General features: G+C 37.6%; 2 protein-coding genes across 10 annotated transcripts in view; both read right to left on the minus strand.

Moving 5' to 3' along the window:
* Nucleotides 1-235: 235 nt before the first annotated feature.
* On the minus strand, nucleotides 236-9,857 carry mdm4 (MDM4 regulator of p53). 4 transcript variants are annotated; one of them, XM_081358459.1, is made up of 11 exons: nucleotides 9,664-9,857; nucleotides 9,030-9,127; nucleotides 7,448-7,522; nucleotides 7,212-7,345; nucleotides 6,705-6,754; nucleotides 6,147-6,211; nucleotides 4,213-4,318; nucleotides 3,947-4,107; nucleotides 3,611-3,799; nucleotides 3,453-3,521; nucleotides 236-2,369 (listed from the first exon to the last, which is right to left on the minus strand). In XM_081358459.1, the coding sequence occupies exons 2-11, from the start codon at nucleotides 9,111-9,113 to the stop codon at nucleotides 1,806-1,808; spliced, it is 1,497 nt and encodes a 498-aa protein (XP_081214585.1). In that variant the 5' UTR covers nucleotides 9,114-9,127; nucleotides 9,664-9,857; the 3' UTR covers nucleotides 236-1,805. The 4 variants fall into 4 exon arrangements, with proteins under 4 accessions (XP_081214585.1, XP_081214586.1, XP_081214584.1 ...); XM_081358460.1 differs by having other exon boundaries at nucleotides 3,611-3,784; nucleotides 9,473-9,854; XM_081358458.1 differs by having other exon boundaries at nucleotides 9,473-9,854.
* A 6,967-nt stretch (nucleotides 9,858-16,824) lies between these two features.
* Nucleotides 16,825-18,977, minus strand: part of atp2b4 (ATPase plasma membrane Ca2+ transporting 4) — a 145,421-nt gene continuing 143,268 nt past the window's right edge. For 4 of the 6 annotated variants that reach the window (XM_081358449.1, XM_081358450.1, XM_081358452.1 and 1 more), the window contains one exon: nucleotides 16,825-18,140. In XM_081358449.1, coding sequence (XP_081214575.1) covers nucleotides 17,898-18,140 — 243 coding nt within the window. In that variant the 3' untranslated portion in view covers nucleotides 16,825-17,897. The remainder of the gene's footprint in view (nucleotides 18,141-18,977) is intronic. The other 2 variants (XM_081358454.1, XM_081358453.1) reach the window with 2 other exon arrangements.

Genomic DNA, 18,977 nt, shown 5'->3' on the forward strand with positions numbered 1-18,977 from the left:
GCAGCAGAGCATTATGTTAGCCTCCCAAAGATGTTCTAAATGATTCTTAAGAAACTGAAAGACTGTTACTGCCCCCTTGTGGTAGAAGTAAAAAAAGTTTTTTTTTTTTTTTTTGGTAACAGATGTGTAGTACTATAGGTTGCATAACAAATACAGTCACATCTTTTGCAAAATAGGTTGAAGATTTATGCTCTGAAATGCATGGTTGTAGTCAAAATAAAAATACAGCAATGAGGATGAGTAAAATGAACCAGAGCATCCTTGCCATTGGTTTGTTTATTTTACATTTTAAAAACAACAACAAAAAAAAAATTACTGCTCAGACTAAATCTAAACAGAAACAATGTTTGGAAAACAAACAAACAAAAACTTCATTTATAACATCATTGGCTTACGATGAACTTGTTTTAGGTTCCATATTATGAGGCATAATGGCAGTGAAATAGCAGTGTTTGTACCACACAAGAAAGTTCAGGTAAATTTGGATGGGATTGTAATACAGCCTCCACATCCTCAAAAGGTAAATAACACAGCATTAATTAGAAATAAGCAAAGCTAGTCCCATGCGTTTACTGCATGTGAAAAGCTATTTCGCCCTCTGGTGGCTGAGGACAACAGAAGTCCTTTTCAAAGAGTCCTTTATGGCTGCACTTACATAATACACAACAGAGACCGAATCCACTTTGTTACGGAAACAACGCATTACTAAGAAAAGCAGAGGACAAGAACCCTAAATTCCCACATAACAGAAGTGCTCTGGTAAATTTCACAGCCAACAATGACCTTTCTGCAAAATAAAGCACTATTTAAAAAAGTATGGCAGACATAGCTTTCAAAATACTTTTTTTGTCCCATAAACATCATCTCACCTGGCAGCTCTGTGGAAAATAAGAAATCATTCCACTAATAAATGTTCCTTAACCTTCATAAAAGAAGAACACTTGTGTGTGTGTGTGTGGATGACAGGAAAACTGAGGACAGGCAGAGGGTTGAACAGATAGAGCACAAATAGTCCTCAATCATACACCATATCTGTTCAGGTATAGAATAAAAAAACAAAACGAACAAACAAAGGAACAAGGAGCCAAGCATCATAAGCAACCAAAGGGTTTGGAAGGAAAAACCGTGGTCATTGGTCTAATTACACTTTTCTATTGTACCGCCAAGGTGTTTTAATACCTCACAATCTGTAATATAATTGGTTCTTCTCATAGCACAGGAATGACTTTGAACTGTTGACTGGTCATTCTAGATGCCATCTTCAAAAACTAAAGTTTATAAATAAATAAATATTTCCATTTAATCTGTTTCAAGCACCCGTCCAAAGAAAAACCTTTCACCAGGTCAACTTAAGTGATGCTTTAGTTAAGTGCCAGAAATCAGCAAGAAAATCTTCTAAAATAAAGTAAAACCAAAGTACATTGAAAGGCGTTTTAAATGTGCTATTACAAACTGAGTGGACTGTACAGAGGTTAGGATTTTAATTATGCATATCTTCACAATAAGGCAGTAACATATTGTGGTGGCAAACTGTCTTTAGCCAAGTTACGCTAACATGACAATGGCGAACTATCAATGCGAGACCAGTTTCTTTAAGTTACATTCTGTACATTATTTATACTCAATTTGTACTTTACAATAAAATTATTATAGATACATTGTACTATTTTCATTTCAGCCCAGCAACTGTTTGTCAATTTTCCAGCCTCCTTGCGTATATACTGTGTATATAAAACATTTTTTTAAGTCCAACAAGTAGCAAGCGAGTGCGTGTTTAATACATGCGTGCCTTTAAGATGTTTCGGTCATGCTATGAAGGTTTTGATGACCTTCTGTATAACCTGGCCACAGCCCGGGCAAGGAGCATGAAATTTGTGCAGCTTGCGGGCACAAGGAAAACAGGTGATCAGGTGAGCTGTGCGGCCATGGATGATATTGCCGTTTCGCGGCCGCACTCGGCACAGCTTGCATGGTTCTAGCAAGGCCTCGGGTTGGCATTCTGTTTCCATGTCCAGCGTGTCCTGGCTGTCACCCTCTGAGCTCTCCTGTAAGTGGGGGTGAAGCTGGGAAGGACCCTTTCCTTTTGACGACGAAGCGGATGATGGGGGGATGTTTCTATTGACGTGGTGTGAGGGGAGGACGACAGGGTCAGACACAGTCCTAAGGCAGTCAGGCATGTCGATTCCATCATCCTCCTCGTCTTCCTCCCTCTCAGGACGTGAACTGCAGGCGGGGATGTCTGGAACAGAGATGGAGTGTACGAGACGAGGACAATCCTTGTACCAGTCTTTCCGCAGAGCCCAGCAGCGCATGCAGTACCGTTGAAGAGGGGTGTTAAATTTGCGGCACTCTGAGCACTGCCATGCATCCTGTCAGAAGATAAGGTCATTTGAATAAGTTGTGCCTTTCATCCATGGATAACTACTTTACAAAATAATAAAAAAAAAAAAAATAGAAACATGATCAACTTAAATACAATCAAACAATATTTTTAATACACCCTAAGATTCTTAATTTTTTTCATTATTCGCTACCATTCCTAATTTTGGGGTCTACAAGATTTTATTCAACAAGGATGCTTTAAATTGACCAAGAACTTAAATTTCAAATAAATGCTGCTTTAAATAAATCCTGAAAAAAAAAAAAAAATTATTACTGTATTCACAAAAATATTAAGCAGCACAACTGTTTTTCAACATTGATAATGTTGAAGAAATGTTTTTTTGAGCCCCAAATCAGCAATTAAAGGAACAAGGTATACATACTGGGAACTATATTCTCAAAAGGCGAAGCACTGCTACTTCTGCGGAGTGATTTACTCCAACTCTGAGCGAACTCTCTGCTCCTCACCACGGGGCTTCTCAAGTGCTGCAAGCAAATCACTCCGCAGAAGTAGCAGTGCTTCGCCTTCTGAGAATATAGTTAACAGTATGTATACGGTTAGAAGATGGCTGTGTCTCATGTGACCTTGTAATTGCTGTGACTATACAAATCACAACATGTAAATAGGAAAATGTTGGCATTATTTTGTCACTTATTGGGAGCAGTATGCTAGCTGGAGCCATTTACCTCCAGTCTTTGTGCTAAGCTAAGCTAGCGGTGGGTGCGTCAGACAGAGTTACAGCACGCACGAGATGAAAAGGGTATGTATGGACTTATCTAACTCTGGGGGATACGGTGAATAAGCTAAAGTCCCAAAAAGTCGCCGTGTTCCTTTAAGAATAATTTTTGAAGGATCAGGTTATACTGAAGACTGGAGTAATGATGCTGAAAATTTAGCTTTGCAATCACAAATAAAATCATTAAATAACATTTCACAATATTACTGTTTTACTGTATTTTATCACATAAATGCAGCCTTGGTGAGAGTAAAATATTAATAAAAACAAAACAAAAAACAATGATCATTAATATAGAGCACAATTTTCCTGATGATTTCCTGATATGTCTACCTGTGTGGAGATTTCAGTATCAGTGTCATCACTTAAACACTGAGAGTCATCATCCTGTTCTTCTTGCATCTGAAAGTGCATTTTAAGCAGCTGGTTATGATGAGTCCATCATCTTAAAACAATAGTCAGTCAAGAAGAAAAAAAGCAAGTAACATTACCTTCCTGTCATCTTTATTGTCTTTCCTGGTCTCCTCTTCTTCATGTGGGGACTCTGCATCACTTCCCTGCTCAAGCACCGCCTCCTTCATCTCCACACTCACTTGCTCGCTTTCTGCCTCATTTAGGAACCAAAGATCATCTGTGGTGTCAGAAACGATGGCCGTGTCCTCATCCTGTACAGGAGAGAGCTGTTCCCTCAGTCTAGTTGTGTGACAGTCTCACTACATTGACTTGACTACAAAAACTTGACTACACTGACTTTTTTTTTCAAAGTTCTTCTTCATGAATAAGAAAATAGCCAAATGATTTATTTTCTGGGGAGCTTGACCTCTTACTTGATTGGTGTGAATATCAGTCGAGCCATTGCTTCGGCGAGTGTAATTACTTCGCAGGTTACCCAGAAACCACCAGGGCAACCCAGAAAGGTCCCACTCTTCCAGAGTCACATCCAGCTTTGGCCGTTTGCAAGCAGATCTGGGTAAGTCGTCTGATGAGTCTGTCAGGATAGAGAGGTGTCTGATCTTTAAATACATATTACAATTGCAAGTCATGTTAGTCTTTACACTGTCTAATGTGAGTGCAGTGTTTGTTTCATGCTGACCTTCATCAGGATCGCGTGGCCTGCGTTGTGAGCAGCTCTGTGTTGCGCCAGTGCTGGTACTGCCAACAATGAGAGCCTGTCCAGAGCTAATCGACCCACTGGACACCTATACAGTAAAGAAAAAGCCGAATTAGCACATAGTAATGGCATGACACTCGGTAGGACGGCAGTTCCTTCACAGCAGGTGCCCGTGGTGTGGCGACAAAAGGCCACATCCTCACAAGTAGAGGGAAGGGGAAAATAATAGGAACTTTCTCAAAAAAGATATTAAACACCATTGCTGCTGTATTGTTTTGTAATGTAAATTGCAAATAGAGTGGCAGCAAACAAACAGACATCTGGTGCCTAAATAATATCACACCACTAATACGTAATATCGGATGGAAAAAAGCCAAACCAAAATCACGACACCTTTCAAAGTTCATATGTGATGCGATCTGGGAAAACCTACCAGATGATGAAATTTTACCTATTACAGGGTTTTGGTATCATATGGAAGCTGGTATCAAGCCCTTTCCAAATCTGTTTTTATTTTTATCGTAGCTTGTTGGTAGCAAAAGTTATGTTTATCTGAAGTCGGACGATCGTTATGATTTTCTGGAACGGAATTTTGAGAAAAACAGGTTTAATTAACTGTCACCGTCGGGACGCTAGTCCTCCATCTCGCGATTGTTATAAAACTGCGTGACGTTATAGTTTAAACAGGATTGGCGCGAAATGCGCACTAATACACATTCACTGTACATGTTATGTGGTTTATTTTATAGGTATACTATCTTTGTAGTGTTAAGAGACGGACAGGTGTATGGGATAGTATACGCCGATTGTTTTTTTTTTCACCTCTGCCGGGCGTTAGAGAAAATGGTCGCATAGAATGCATTAGAGAAAGAGAGAATTTTCAGCTTGACACTATAAATCGCTGTTTTTCTGCACTAAACGAAGGAATTTTGCCAAGATATTTTCAGAGATAAGAGAAAAGATGTTATAGAATAATAATTTAATGAAAAAAAAAAATGACAAAATAACTGACATTCAAACTATTTTGGAATTTACTGAAAACGGCCCAGCGCGACATCCGATGGGTTTTCCCAGATCGCATCACATATTATTAGCATAAATCACATATCACTTTTCTATTTAAAGTCCTGTGAATAGCACAAATGCATGACGATACCAGTGACCTCATCCCAGACTGCTATTCCCAACCCCACCTAACTTCATTCTGCCAACACACAACCGTAAGGTGTTAAATGTGGATGGGTGTATGAGGGGTGAAGAGGGCCAGTGAACTGAGAAGGAAGCTGCAGTCCTTCCGAAAGAAGCAGCGACGCAGAGAAGGAAACTCTGAGCGACAAACAGAGACAGGTACTCTGTCCCCCAGCAGCCAGGCCCATCTGGTGGCTTCTCCAGAAGGACCACCAGGCCAGGCCGGCAGTGGGGAAGTACAGAGACGGTGCCACTCTGTACAGATACGGCTGGTGGAGACAGCTGCCGCCTTCCCCTTCATGGCAAATAGGCTATTGATCATGATGCAATTCTCCACACAAAAATGCATTGTAGCAAAACTTTGAGCAACTACAATGGAAAGAAAGGATGTGAAAGTTTGGGCAAGACAATCACTACATTTAAGTAACTGGTTGATAAGAGCGTAAATAAAAAAGGGGAAAAGCTAACAACAAATGTATAAAATGGTCGCTGTGAGTACTGTATGTTGAAATAAAGCAATCACTTGATAACCTGAATGATATTTAAAAGCAAAAGAAAAATACATTTGGTACCCAAAATGCCCCGTACAATGCACTTTTATCAGCCTTAACAAAATGAATCAAATTACATATATCACGAAAGGATTACATTTGATTTTCTGATCAATTGTTTGCCATGAAGAGGAGTGACGGACACTGTTTCTCCTGTGCACCATGCTGTAGTTTTACCTGACCAGGATCTTCACTTGGAGACTCATTAGAATCCTTGCCGACAGAAAGATTCTTTGCAGCATCTGTATTTCAAATAAGACATAGTAACAAAACAAAACAAAAGAAAAAAAACGCCCTTTATTCACCAAGCACACGTCAATCACACTTGGCCCAGACGTAATGCCTCAATCAGTGGTGAAAAATGCAATACTGTTGCAGAAAGTTTTGCATTGTTTTTGATTATTATTTTATTTAACTTTTTTTTTTTTTTTTTTTATAAATGAAGTTTCTTAAGTTCCTGTATGAAGATTGCACAGTACACTAACCTGATAATACAATGACAAAGTTGAAACCATAAATAAACAAGTTTTTACATACCTACTGTAGCATAACCATCACATTCAGACATACAAACACACATACACACACACACCTCAAAATGAAAGGTGGGGCTAATCAAAATGAGAGAAAGCAAGAGAGTGAAAGTGCTAAAAGACAAGTGACAAGTCTGTGAAACATTTTTTTTTTACTACAGATCATTCAAAATAAATTCAACAACAAGAAGGATGGACTTACCCGAATTATTCAAAATAAACAAATTCCTCTTCAACATCTCATACACAGGGCTACAAAAGGCAGAAAAGAAAGATGTAAACACCTAAAATATGTTGATTTCTCAAAATAACACAAAAGTTAAGAGATGGGGTGATGCATTGGCCAGAGCAATTAATCAGCTGGTATGTGTGGTATATCTAAGTTTTCAGAGTTGGTTGTTAAACCCACACAGGAAAAAAAAAACCAGACATTTCTCAAAACATAAACATTTATGATCCATCCACATTAGAAAAAAATCATACAGGTTTGGATCAACATCAGGGCGAGTAAACAGTGACTTAATTAAAGGTCCAGTAAGCAATTTCTAAGAAACACTGTTGAAAGTGGATAGGCCCGAGCACCAAACAATATAACAAATTTATACCTAGATATCGTCAGCCATCAATGTCACCAGCTGACTTGAATGAGCGAGAGCCGACTCTATTTTCTCATCCATTTAAATCTCCTTATTGGTAGCTATGAGCTCACCTGGGGTTCTTAACGGAAAAGCTCCCCACTTCCAGTAGCTCTCCGAGTGGGTCATCTTGACAGTGGACGATGTGTTGTCTCTGTTTGTCATACAGCTGCTTCATCATGATGTACTGACCCAGGTAGTGCATGACCTAATAAACAACACTGCCATTATTAAATATACCAGGCAGTTCAAACTCTTAATGCTACAGCATTTGTCAATCCACATAGGTCACTTCGTACACACTCCTCACCTCCTTCAGAGTAAACACCTCCTCCCGAGCACCTGCTACTCTCAGGATCTGCAGTAGAGGAGCTCTGGGGTGGACCTGCAGGGAGGGGAGAAGACATATGTTTAACCCTATGAAGCCTACTGTATGATACTTGATGCATGAATTTCTAAGGCCTCTAAATTATCAACATGATCAAATCTTTGCTGAAAAATGCCCTCTGATTGAAAGTTCTGTCTTTTTAGTAAGTAAAAGGTCTTTTATAGTATAATTGTAAGAATGTGGCTGTGGTAAATTTGTTAGAGTAAACACCTTTTATGTTGTTAGTAATATTTCAAGCACTGGACTGCAGCAATTTAGGTTTACTGATAACACTTGACAATAAAGTTTAATTTGTTCAAGGCTGTATCAGTGATTTCAGGCTCAAACATAAATGATCACATTCATATAATCTTTCCTAACGATCCGCTAGCTGCCCGCCCCATAAGCATGCCGTCAAAAAAACGCGTCTCTGTAGGCAAACCAAAATAAATAGTGTTCCAACCAATCACAGACAGGGGTGGGTGTTGTGAGGTTTTGCACTCGTGCACAGCTGCCTATGACGGCTGCACGCGAAAACCTCAGAACACCCACCCCTGTCGGTGATTGGTTGGAACACTATTTATTTTGGTTTTGAGTGGTTGGTAAAACCAACTGTTTTTGTGTGCAGATCTCAGAGCCTAGGCTGCCTACAGAGACGCGTTTTTTTGACGGCATGCTTATGGGGCGGGCAGCTAGCGGATCGTTAGGAAAGATCAGATGAATGTGATCATTTATGTTAGGGCCTGAAATCGCTGATACAACCTTTAATATTAGTTAACCACATTAGTTAGCATGAGCTAAGAATGAGCAATAATTCTACAGCATTTATTAATCTCAGCATTTACTAATACATTTTTAAGATCAAAAGTTGAATCTGTTTAAATTAATGCACTGCGAACTAACATGAACATCTGTATTAACAAAGGTTAATAAATGCTGTAAAAATATTGCTCATTGTTAGTTCATGTTAGTTAATGCATTAATTAACATTAACAAATGAAACCTTATTGTAAGGTGTTACTGGTTTAATATCTATACATCCCTTTTTTAGAAAAATCATGTTAAAATGTAATTGTATTTATACAAATTATAATACAATAGGCTTGTAAGAAAAATGTATTTGTACGTCTCTCAATCATTATTGTATTGCATTCCAGAAATTGAAACAATTTAAATATAATCTTTATAAGATATAGTGTTTGACAACTGCTTATTTATATGCATTTTGTGCAAGTAGCCTGTTATTAAAGTGTCATTGATTTACATACAAGCTCTCAGAATTTCAAATTTTTTATATATAAGCAATTGCAGCAAATTGTATATTTTTGCACAATTTGGGCCTTATTCGCGCTTTATCATACTATATGAGCCATAAAAGCATGATGTAGCAAATATGACAAAACGTAAAACACATTTGCAATCTCTTTTTTTTTTTATTATCACGTCAAATGGATCAATAAACTGTTCTATTTGAAAAAGAGGAATGAGAGTTAATATAGAGTGAATGTGCATATTTGTTGCTCACCTGTGTCCCTTCCCCGGGAAGAGTCCTGCATGAAGAGCTAGACCCCGTCAACTGAGATAATGACGACGATGACAGCGAGGTCATGATTGAATCAATAACTGTGAGGAAAACCATTTATATATTTAAAACAAACAACGCCAACGTCTAATGTATTAATTATACCAACATAGGGCTGTCAATCTAGACAACATTTTGGGTATCATAGGTGCATCTTCGTTCAAAACGAGGTTGGCATCTCAATAGAAATACATGTACAATACATCCAGTGCACTCAAGCACCTGTTAACAATGTTTAAAAATGAAAATCCCACTGTATTTCTATAAAAACTACTGTATTTCCATGAGGGCGTCACAATGTAGCTGTCAGCTAACGACATAAAACTAACATTTCTGTCATTTCACGCGCATGGAAACACGCTTGAGGTTAAAATGGCGTTACTTACCATTATCCTAGCCCGGGCATGTGGATAATAAGATAAGTTGTGATAGTTGGTTGGATAAGTTTCAATTATCCATTCCGTGGCTGAAATGATAATGCTATGCTAACGTGCGCAAGCTATTAGCCCGCGACATTCAGAAGCATAAGAGCCGTTAAGACCTCGCGTGATAGTGCTGGTATTGTACTCACACTCACCGTGTTATCTGTGAACGATTACATGGTTTCCAGATTTTAAAGAATAAGAGTGTGTGCAAAGAAGGGAGAGGTGTGAGGTTTTTTTTTTTAAGAACAGTTGCAGTTGCAGTTGACGTGGTGCGTGTCGTCAGCACGGTTGCCAGTAAAAGCAGTTCCCCGTTTCTAAATTAAAAAAGTTATACGTTTTGCCCAGTGGCGGCGCTATAAGGACCCTTGTGTATATTTTACAGCATAGCCCTCACCGGGGCTCATCTTCAGGTTTTTCCTTTAAATGTAATTTTATGTTTTCAGTAGGCCTATATAATATTCTATTGATGCTTAACCCTTTCATGCATGAATTATGATAACCTCAGTCAGGATTTTTCCCCTATGTGTTTTATTGCTCTAAGGGCATGAAAAACAAGATTTGAAGTGTTTTTTTTTTTTTTTTTTTACACATATTTTTCAAATATATTTTCAGATGTCCACTTGAGTGGATAGCATGCATTTATGGTTTAAACTGAAGAGATACTGTATTAAACATAATACAGTAATACCACTGTAATTGTGTATTTAACAAACCAATCAATAAAATCATGTGAAAACTATAAAATATATACAAAAAATATAAATGTGAAATATTTGAACTCTACAAGTTGAACTTCCCGTATCTTTGATATCAGAACATGAGGCGTGATTCCATCAGAAATCTCTACAGCCTGTCAAGGTACAACTGTGGAAACCCAACTCAGATGCTCTCTCCAATTTACCCTTATTAGTTGATAATTCTGATTATGTTCAAGATGGACACATTTCTAACATAGCTCTCCTCTGAGAAATCCTAGCTCATCTGAAATGAGCAGTGTTGGGGTAACGCATTACAAGTATCATGCATAGCACAACCGGATTACTTTTTTGATGTTACAAGTAATGTATTACTAATCACATACTTTTTGATGATTATGTAATCGCATTACTTTTTGATGTTAATGCAAATCACATTCTAATAACACAAATACATTTATTTACAGTCAAAAAAAGTTACTGCAGGTTAAGTATTTTCAAAAACAACAGCCACAGTAATAGTATGAATTGCAGCTGAAATGATAGTGGACAGATGATTAATCAAAATTTTCTCCCAGTTTAAAATCAATACTTGTAAAATTTAACTGTGATGACAGGGACCCCCCGTTGTAATCCTACAAGGTAAAAAAGAAAAAAGGATGACATTTAGTCAAGAAGACTAGTAATAATATCCACGTTAATCAGACCCGTTGTGTCCGAAATCGGCCCTATACCCTCTTATCAATATCAAATTTATTTGTGAGATTGAATAAGTGCAATAACGTCCACAATGGTTTCATCGACACACAACGGCTTGCCACTTGGTAACAATGTATAGGATGATGCACCAGGGTCCACTCATTGTAGAGGTTGATGTGCAACTATGCCATCAAAACCCATGCAAATGCAAGAAAATGCTTTTTAAATAGCTGTCCACTATAGTGACCTCTATGCATTAAAGGGTTCATGTGTCACTGTGTTTAGTGGCTCTACAGACACCATAGTGAGTGTGTGTAACCCATCAAATAGGCTTCTAAGGGGCAAGTGTTGTTAAATATATAGCAAACATTGATGTGGTTTGATTCAGACTTAATTTGACAAGTGTGGTTTTATAGTATAATAAAAAAATACAAGCTCCTTGAATGTCATGAAGAAAATAGTAGGTCCCAATATCTGCTAAATTAAAAAAAAAATACATAAAAAAAGTTAATGTATTATATAGGCTAATACGTGTTATAGGTATATTAGGTAATAAAATATATATATATAACCTAATATCTGACACGTTATATTGGAATTCAAACTCTACTGTTAAAGAGAGACATCATGTACACATATGATGATTGATAGATCACAGCTGTGAACTGGCATCTTCGCCTAGCTTTCATCCTTTTTTTGTAAGGAGTTTAAAAATGACAAGAAACAAGGACTTGAGCCTCATTGTATTTAAAATTCTAATGGCTTTATTTATATATATAGATTTGTATATATATATATATATATATAGTTTATATAATAACTTTGACTTCAATTGCTTGATTATCCTTTTTTTCCCATTTTTGTTCAGTTAAATTTAAACGACAGGACATAAAGAACAAGGCATTCCACATGATCATATCTTACAAAAAAGTAACGAAATTTTGAATGTGTGCACATCACACACATACATTACATAGATAATACACTTGAGTTAGTATAAAGTGATGAAATATGGGCATGACTGAATTCACTTTGACAAAAGAAAGCAAGAGTACAGAGAAAAACAGAGAAAGGAAGAGAGAGAGAGAGAGAGAGAGCATTGTTATGACAACTGATAAAATTATAATTCATCATAATTTAATCAAATGAATCTGTTGCATAGTTTGAAGCAAGCAAGACTTGATATTTCAGCATGATAATGATTCTCACAAAAGGAGGGCTAAACAAAATCTGAATTTTTACCCCGCCAATTAAAACACACACTGACTGCAGACACTGTTCATGACGGTCTGATAGGATGGGGCGAAGATCTTCTTTTCAAAACACACACATTGCTTTCTGAATCCAAAACATCTACTCGATGATTCACTCTAAGTGCATATTGACAATTAATGAAATGGTAATTCAACTGCTTATGGGGATTTTTTTCCATCATGCAGCATGAAGGTTGACACAGTTGGGTCAACTTTACATGAATATAGCATGGATCAAAATGAGCTCACCTCACACTTTGATGATGAAAAACAAACCAAATAAATGTACTCTACTTTCCATCAAGAACATTTTGGGTCAACTTCTCATCGTTAGACACGGATTCAGTAACAGTATATTCCCCGTAATGTCACAGTATAGCCCTTAAAACTACATTACATAAAGCGAGCACATATTCTGTCATCTAAAGAGACTGTAAACAGACAGGACACAGAGCATGAGGCTTTTTAGATTAACCCGTCAACATTTTAATTAAATTATTTAAAATAAATGCAAATCAGATTCACTTTCAGTCGGAATCAATTAAGGCCGCCACACTTTCCAATACCCAATTATCAGACACAGTTTTCTCATTTTGAATCAGTTACTCTGAACTAAATCAGACACAGTGGTGCAGGTTGTCCATGTGGTCCATTGGCACTTCTGTGATCCTAGAGATTACACGCTTAGTGTAAAAAACACAAAACACTACATTTCTGTAAACAGACCCCCCCCCCCCACCACCACCACCATTTTGTCCCCTACTACTACCTACGCAAAGCCCTTATCCTTCAGAGATCTTATTCAGCAAAACTATTAAATGTACCACAGAAGCCTAATTTTAAGAGCCAAATATATTTATGGCATAATTCTGATGAATGCCTCACATTTACAATAAATACAAAGAAAAATTAACATTAACAAATGAGCTGCGGTTTTGATTTTAAGACTACACGTTCACTGGCTGATGTTAACAACTAAACCTAACTTAGATAAGTTTATTAAACAATGCTTTCTCTCTTTCTCAAAGCCCTCAATTAGAGGAAAAGGGTCGGAATAAAGACAGTAAAGGGAATCAGTGCATTTCAGGAAAGTGAAATGGGGACTCGAGTACGACTGTAGCCTACCTTGAAAATGCAAGTCCTTCAGCTTTACTGCGCTAGCGTCTTTCATCTTTGATGGATCATGCATGGATGAGAGTGAGCTGTCTGGATGGAGTTGGTAACCCACACAATAAGGTGATGGAACATCAAAGCTCGTACCACTGCAATTGGGCAGTTCAATCTACAGCCACAGCTTATGACTATAAAAGTAACAAAACGAAGCCAAAGCGAAGCATAACTGGTAAAAATAAGACTAGAGATCTTTCAAGAACGTACTCTGGCAGTCATTCCCCAATTCCCACACCCCAGTAATTAGGAAATTTAAATGGAGCAATGCTCTCTCATGATGTCTAGACAAGAAACGAGACTCTTTCATTTCCTCGTTGAAGAACATTCTTCTCTGAAATGGCATCGAGTCAGTGTGTGTTTCCTTTGCAGAGTCTATTTGATAATGTGCGAGGGAGTGTGTGTGTGCGCGTGCGCGTGCATGTTTGTTTGTGTCTCACATTCATTCTGGAAACAAACATTTGGGGACAGCTCATTCCATATGTAATCATGCAGAACATTGAACACATATATTGAACAATTACGATTTTTTTTCCCAATGCAGTTTTTCCCCTAAGTACAGCATGGTTTAAGCTACACAGGACATTAAAAATACCAATCGCACCAGGTTGTACATATTGCTTTGAACCACCAATTTGTTTATAAGTAATGCATGCCACATAGATGATATTATGTTTATACAAAAATAACACCAGTGTATATTACTGTTTTATATGAATTACAGAAATCGGATGTTCTATTGACTGCTTTCCCCCACAATCAAATACAATTTTAATTTCACTCAACATCAGATGTAACTGAACTATATGCAAAATAAGTGGTTATAACTTAATGTTACATTCCAGTTTTGAAACACAATCTTTTATTTACAGCTGTGGTGAATCATTACCTCCCGAACAAACAAACAAGAACTGTCAGACAACTTCAGTAGAGTAGTAATGCGATAAAATTCAGTTATTGCACAGCACCTTGAAGCGATTCTCGGTTTACACAATGCATGAGAAACATGTGCAATAACAGAAATTGTTCTAAAAAGCTATTAAAGTGAACCAAAAAAGAAAAGAAAATTACAATTTGATCATTTCCCTCTTTTATCTGCATCAATCATGTCCAAGCAATGAAAAAATAAAACGGAAGGGGGCATATTTCAGATCCTGGAGGAAAAAAAACAAAAACATTAGGGATTCAAATAAGGATGAAATCCAGTTATAAATTATTCTAAATGAACAAGAACAATGTCAGAACTGACTGTACAAAGCAACACTTTGGCAGAATTTATATAAAGCTCTAAATGGAAAACATTTGACTGCTTCCACATGAAGTCAAATACATTTTGTGTAACATACAGTGTGTATGCTTAATTTGTATCCAGAGTATGACAAAAAAAAAAAAGAGTTAAAAATGACAACAGAGAATAAGTAATAATCTCAATTATTTCCCATAACCGACTCTTTGCCACTTTAATGGGTCATTCAGAAATCGCACAGAAAATAAATTACGATGTTTTCAGTCTAAAAGAACAGAAGTTGAATTTGAAGACCTCAAAACTTTTAATTAGCATTTCTATGAAGGTAATATGACGTCATCAAGAATCGCATGCGCAGGGTAAGATTTGTGAAAGTGTACATAAGATTGCCAGTGTAAATTAAATTTGCATGCGCAAGAGAAGATTTGTAAAGGTGTAAATCGCCCTTTAAGTGTAAGAAAAAACTATTTGCAGCATTTTACTGTTATTAGTAAATGTAATTAATGTATTGTGAATAGGATCTGTATTCTTCCGACTTCCATTTTTCCATGCTTACACTTTTGGCATGGTTTTTGCGCACAAATACGGCCAAAAGTATTGCAGGCCTGTGAACAGCAATTTGCAAGCGAAAACAACTGAGTCAGGAACTGCAAAGCGTAATTAATTGCATTTGTGTAAAAAAATAAGCATTTTTTTACACAAACGTAATTAATTTGTTTTGCAGTGCCTGACTTGCTGTTCAGAGGCTTGCTGTGCCTTTTGGCCGTATTTGTGAGAAAGAAATGTGCCAAAAGTGTAAGCATGGAAAAATGGAAGTCGGAAGAATACAGATCCTATTTATTTTGCGCTAGCACGAAGCTGCAGTTTCACAATACATGAATTACATTTACGAATAACAGTAAAATGCAGCAAATCTTTTTTTCTTACACTTGAAAGGCGATTTACACCTTTACAAATCTTCTCTTGCGCAATGAAATTTAATTTACGCTTGCAATCTTATGTACACTTTCACAAATCTTACCCTGCGCATGCGATTCTTTATGACATCATATTACCTTCATACATTTCCCACTGTAGTCTAATAGATTCTAATTAGGTGGCAAATAATATATTTTAAAGACTTTGTACGGCCAGCACATCTATCTGTGGCTGCAGGTTTGGAGTACGCAATTCGGGATAAGGCCAATAAATGCTCACTCTTCTGTTGAGAACTCGACCAGACCGCTTGACTTTACAGTAAACACGTAACTTTCTCAGCTCGGACATCGAATCTGACACCGCATGTGGTTACAAACGTGGCATAAATATTTATATTTATATATATATATAACTGCAATATGTACTCAACTGCTTATTTAGCTAATTTGTCATGTCACCAAACTCTCTGGCCTATACACCTATATTTATATTTTTTCCAAAATATTAAAAAGTACTTAATATAAAAATACAGAACAATTGTAAAAAAGGAACAAAACATTGAGTTTTATATGAAATTCATGCATGCCTCCCCACAATAACATACCATGTTCCACTTAAGCGAGATAACAAAAACTGCCAGTAGGGGGAAGTGCAGCATTAGCTGACTGCTGTGGAACCGTTCCGTAAACATTAAAGTGGTCCATCTAGTTTTTTTTGTGTGTGTGTGTGTCCCCTCCCTCCCTTCCTCCTTCCCTTCCTTTTTTTATCTTTAGGCAGTGACTGTGTTTTTCAAATTTGGTTGGAAATACAAAATAAACTGCAAAAACAATGGGATATAAAAGAACAATTTATAAAATATGGCTCTGAGCAAGTAGAAAAAGGTGTAATTGGAGGAATCCATTTAACCTAGACTGGTATGAGCGGAAGGTTGGTCTGTGGCAGTAGTATGTTTCATCTAATAAAAAGCACATGTCGTTGAGGCCGCGCTTTTATGAAAACAGTCCGATCTAGTTTGTCATCCAGGTTTCAACAGAGCTCACAGGGTCCAACTGAGGCCCTAGCTGCATGCTATGGTGTGTGAGTGTTTTCTTTATTTTTTTAAATGGCAAAAGCATGCTTACTACGTGCAGGATCCTTACTCTCGCAGGCTAAGCTCAAGGATGGGATTTTGGAGCTCTATCAGTGCTGTCTGCTTAACGTGGAGCTTATGAGGAGCACAGCCTGATGTTAGATAACAAGGAGAACACCTAACTGCAGAACTGAGGTGAGAAAAAGATTAGATTTGAAAGTACACCCATACAGAATCACTTCTATCGCAATTTTTTTTTTTTTTTTGAAAGAGGAACAAGTAAAAGGAAAATTCTAGTTATTAGTCGTAATCCCATAAAGATTAGCATTACAATTCCCATTCCTATACAATCAGACACAGATGAACCTAAAGACAGATATATGCACACTATGGTGAGGTGCTGTACCTTTGATAAAATACTTGGTCAATTAGCCGGGGCAATCGTTTTGAGGCAGATGAGCATTGACAAGAGACTAGAGATGCCCAGTGGGTGTGATTGCGATGAGATGATGTGTTGGATGACCCTCCCTGCCCCCTTAAGAGCCAATCAGGTATTCTAAACTCATAGCTATCAAATAAGTTTATTATAGTCTTTTATTCTGCTAACGTTCACTAAAGCAGCCTTAAATCTGTACATATAAAGTGACAGAACACCCAAAATGAGCATTGCATGGGACAATGTCTGAAAACATAAGAATGTAGTGTGTCTGAACTACTTAAAATGTCCATTAGAGCATAAAATCATTTTAAAAACTAAAAGAACATGGGTAACTTCACTGCCATGTTTTTCAATCCACCTTAGAACTAATTGAGAGAAAAAAGAAGAAATCTATTCAAACAGCAATTGAGTGCATGAACACAATCAGCTGTATCAGCAAAAAACTAAACAACAACTATGTAAATGAGAGTCCTGGGACAAATAACATAAATGATTACAGCATTACACAAGACCAGAGACATAACAATATAAAAATGAGAAAAATCACAACTGTAGAAGAGATAAAAATGTCAGTGACAGGCTGAGAGAGGGCGTTTGCCACAGCATCGCCCTCTAGTGTGTAGGTTAGGCCATGTATCACATGGGCTGCAGGACAGCCGCATGTACTTACAGAGCGCTGCTGCCGCCGACACAGTGCAAGTCGAGAGGGGCAGAGGGGTGGGGGAGATGAAGAGGAGAAAGGGATCATGGTCACCCCATCAGCTGCTGTAGGTGCTGCTGTCTCTCAGATGTGTATCAGCAGGGCTCCACCGGTAGAGTGGTGCACAGGTTTTAAAACAGAACAAAAAAAGATGATGATTTTGGGGCAGTTGCACTGGAGCATGGAGGATGGTGGGAGGGTCACACGGAGAATTCCTGGCTGTGAAGAGAGCGGCCTGGGGGTTCGCCGCCACCTCCGTTTCTGGAAGAGGAGGGGAGCAGCTCGATCTCTACACAGCCCTCGTCTATCGTGGGGATGCGGTGTTCCTCCTCGGAGAGGGGTACAAACCCAGGTTGGGACATGAAGTTATGAATGGAGCTTCTGGATTCTGGCTTCTCTAGGCCCTCGTACAAGGAGCTACGGAATGCGTTCACCACCTTAATCTGCAGCGAGGAGTTGGGAGACAGAAAGAGAAGGAGGAATTAGTGGGATCATATTGGCATGATGTCTGCTTCAGGGTGGGATGTACTGGATCTGGATGGGAACGAAAATATGGTCAGTGGTGGGAGATGATTTCCTTTCCACAATAGCACTCAAGCTCCTTATGAAATATACAAACAAATAAAAACCAACACAAAAACAACAGCACAGACAGTTGAATAGAGAAACAGGAATAACATGAAAACAAACCATGACTGTAATGCAATTTCCTATTTGGGGCAAGTGAATGAGGAAATCAGGCATAGGATAAAACTGTAAGTGGGACGCATCAATCACAAGCTTCAAAACGTTACAAACAAAATGATGACAATCACAGAACCACTGCAAAATGAGACGGACAAGCAACCAATGTTTGTTTAATAAGCCATTTAGTTGCCAAAAACAGCAGATGTTCAGCATCTCTCAGTAGGGGTGGGCGATACAGCAAGTTGAAACCGTAAACTGGTATAAATTGCCAACCGCAGACATCGAATATCATGTTTTTTGTAAAACATCACTACATGGTAATAAAAAAAAAAATAAAAAAAAAATTGGCAAACATTTCAATCAGGATTAAAATTAGGCAAGTTACTTGGGTTGGGATACACCGAAATGAAAATTCTTGTCCGAAACCGAAACTTCTGAATGCCCTTGGCCGAAAACCAAAACTGAAAATGACATTTTTTAATAATGACTAATTTCTTTCTTTTTTTATTTTTATAATTTTATTAATATAATACTATAATATTAATATAAGACTTTTTAATTAATTAATTCAATAATTTAATTGAATCTGAATG

The sequence above is a fragment of the Scardinius erythrophthalmus genome (genome assembly GCF_964197995.2).
Source record: "Scardinius erythrophthalmus genome assembly, chromosome: 25".
In the NCBI taxonomy this organism is placed as follows: Eukaryota; Metazoa; Chordata; class Actinopteri; order Cypriniformes; family Leuciscidae; genus Scardinius; species Scardinius erythrophthalmus.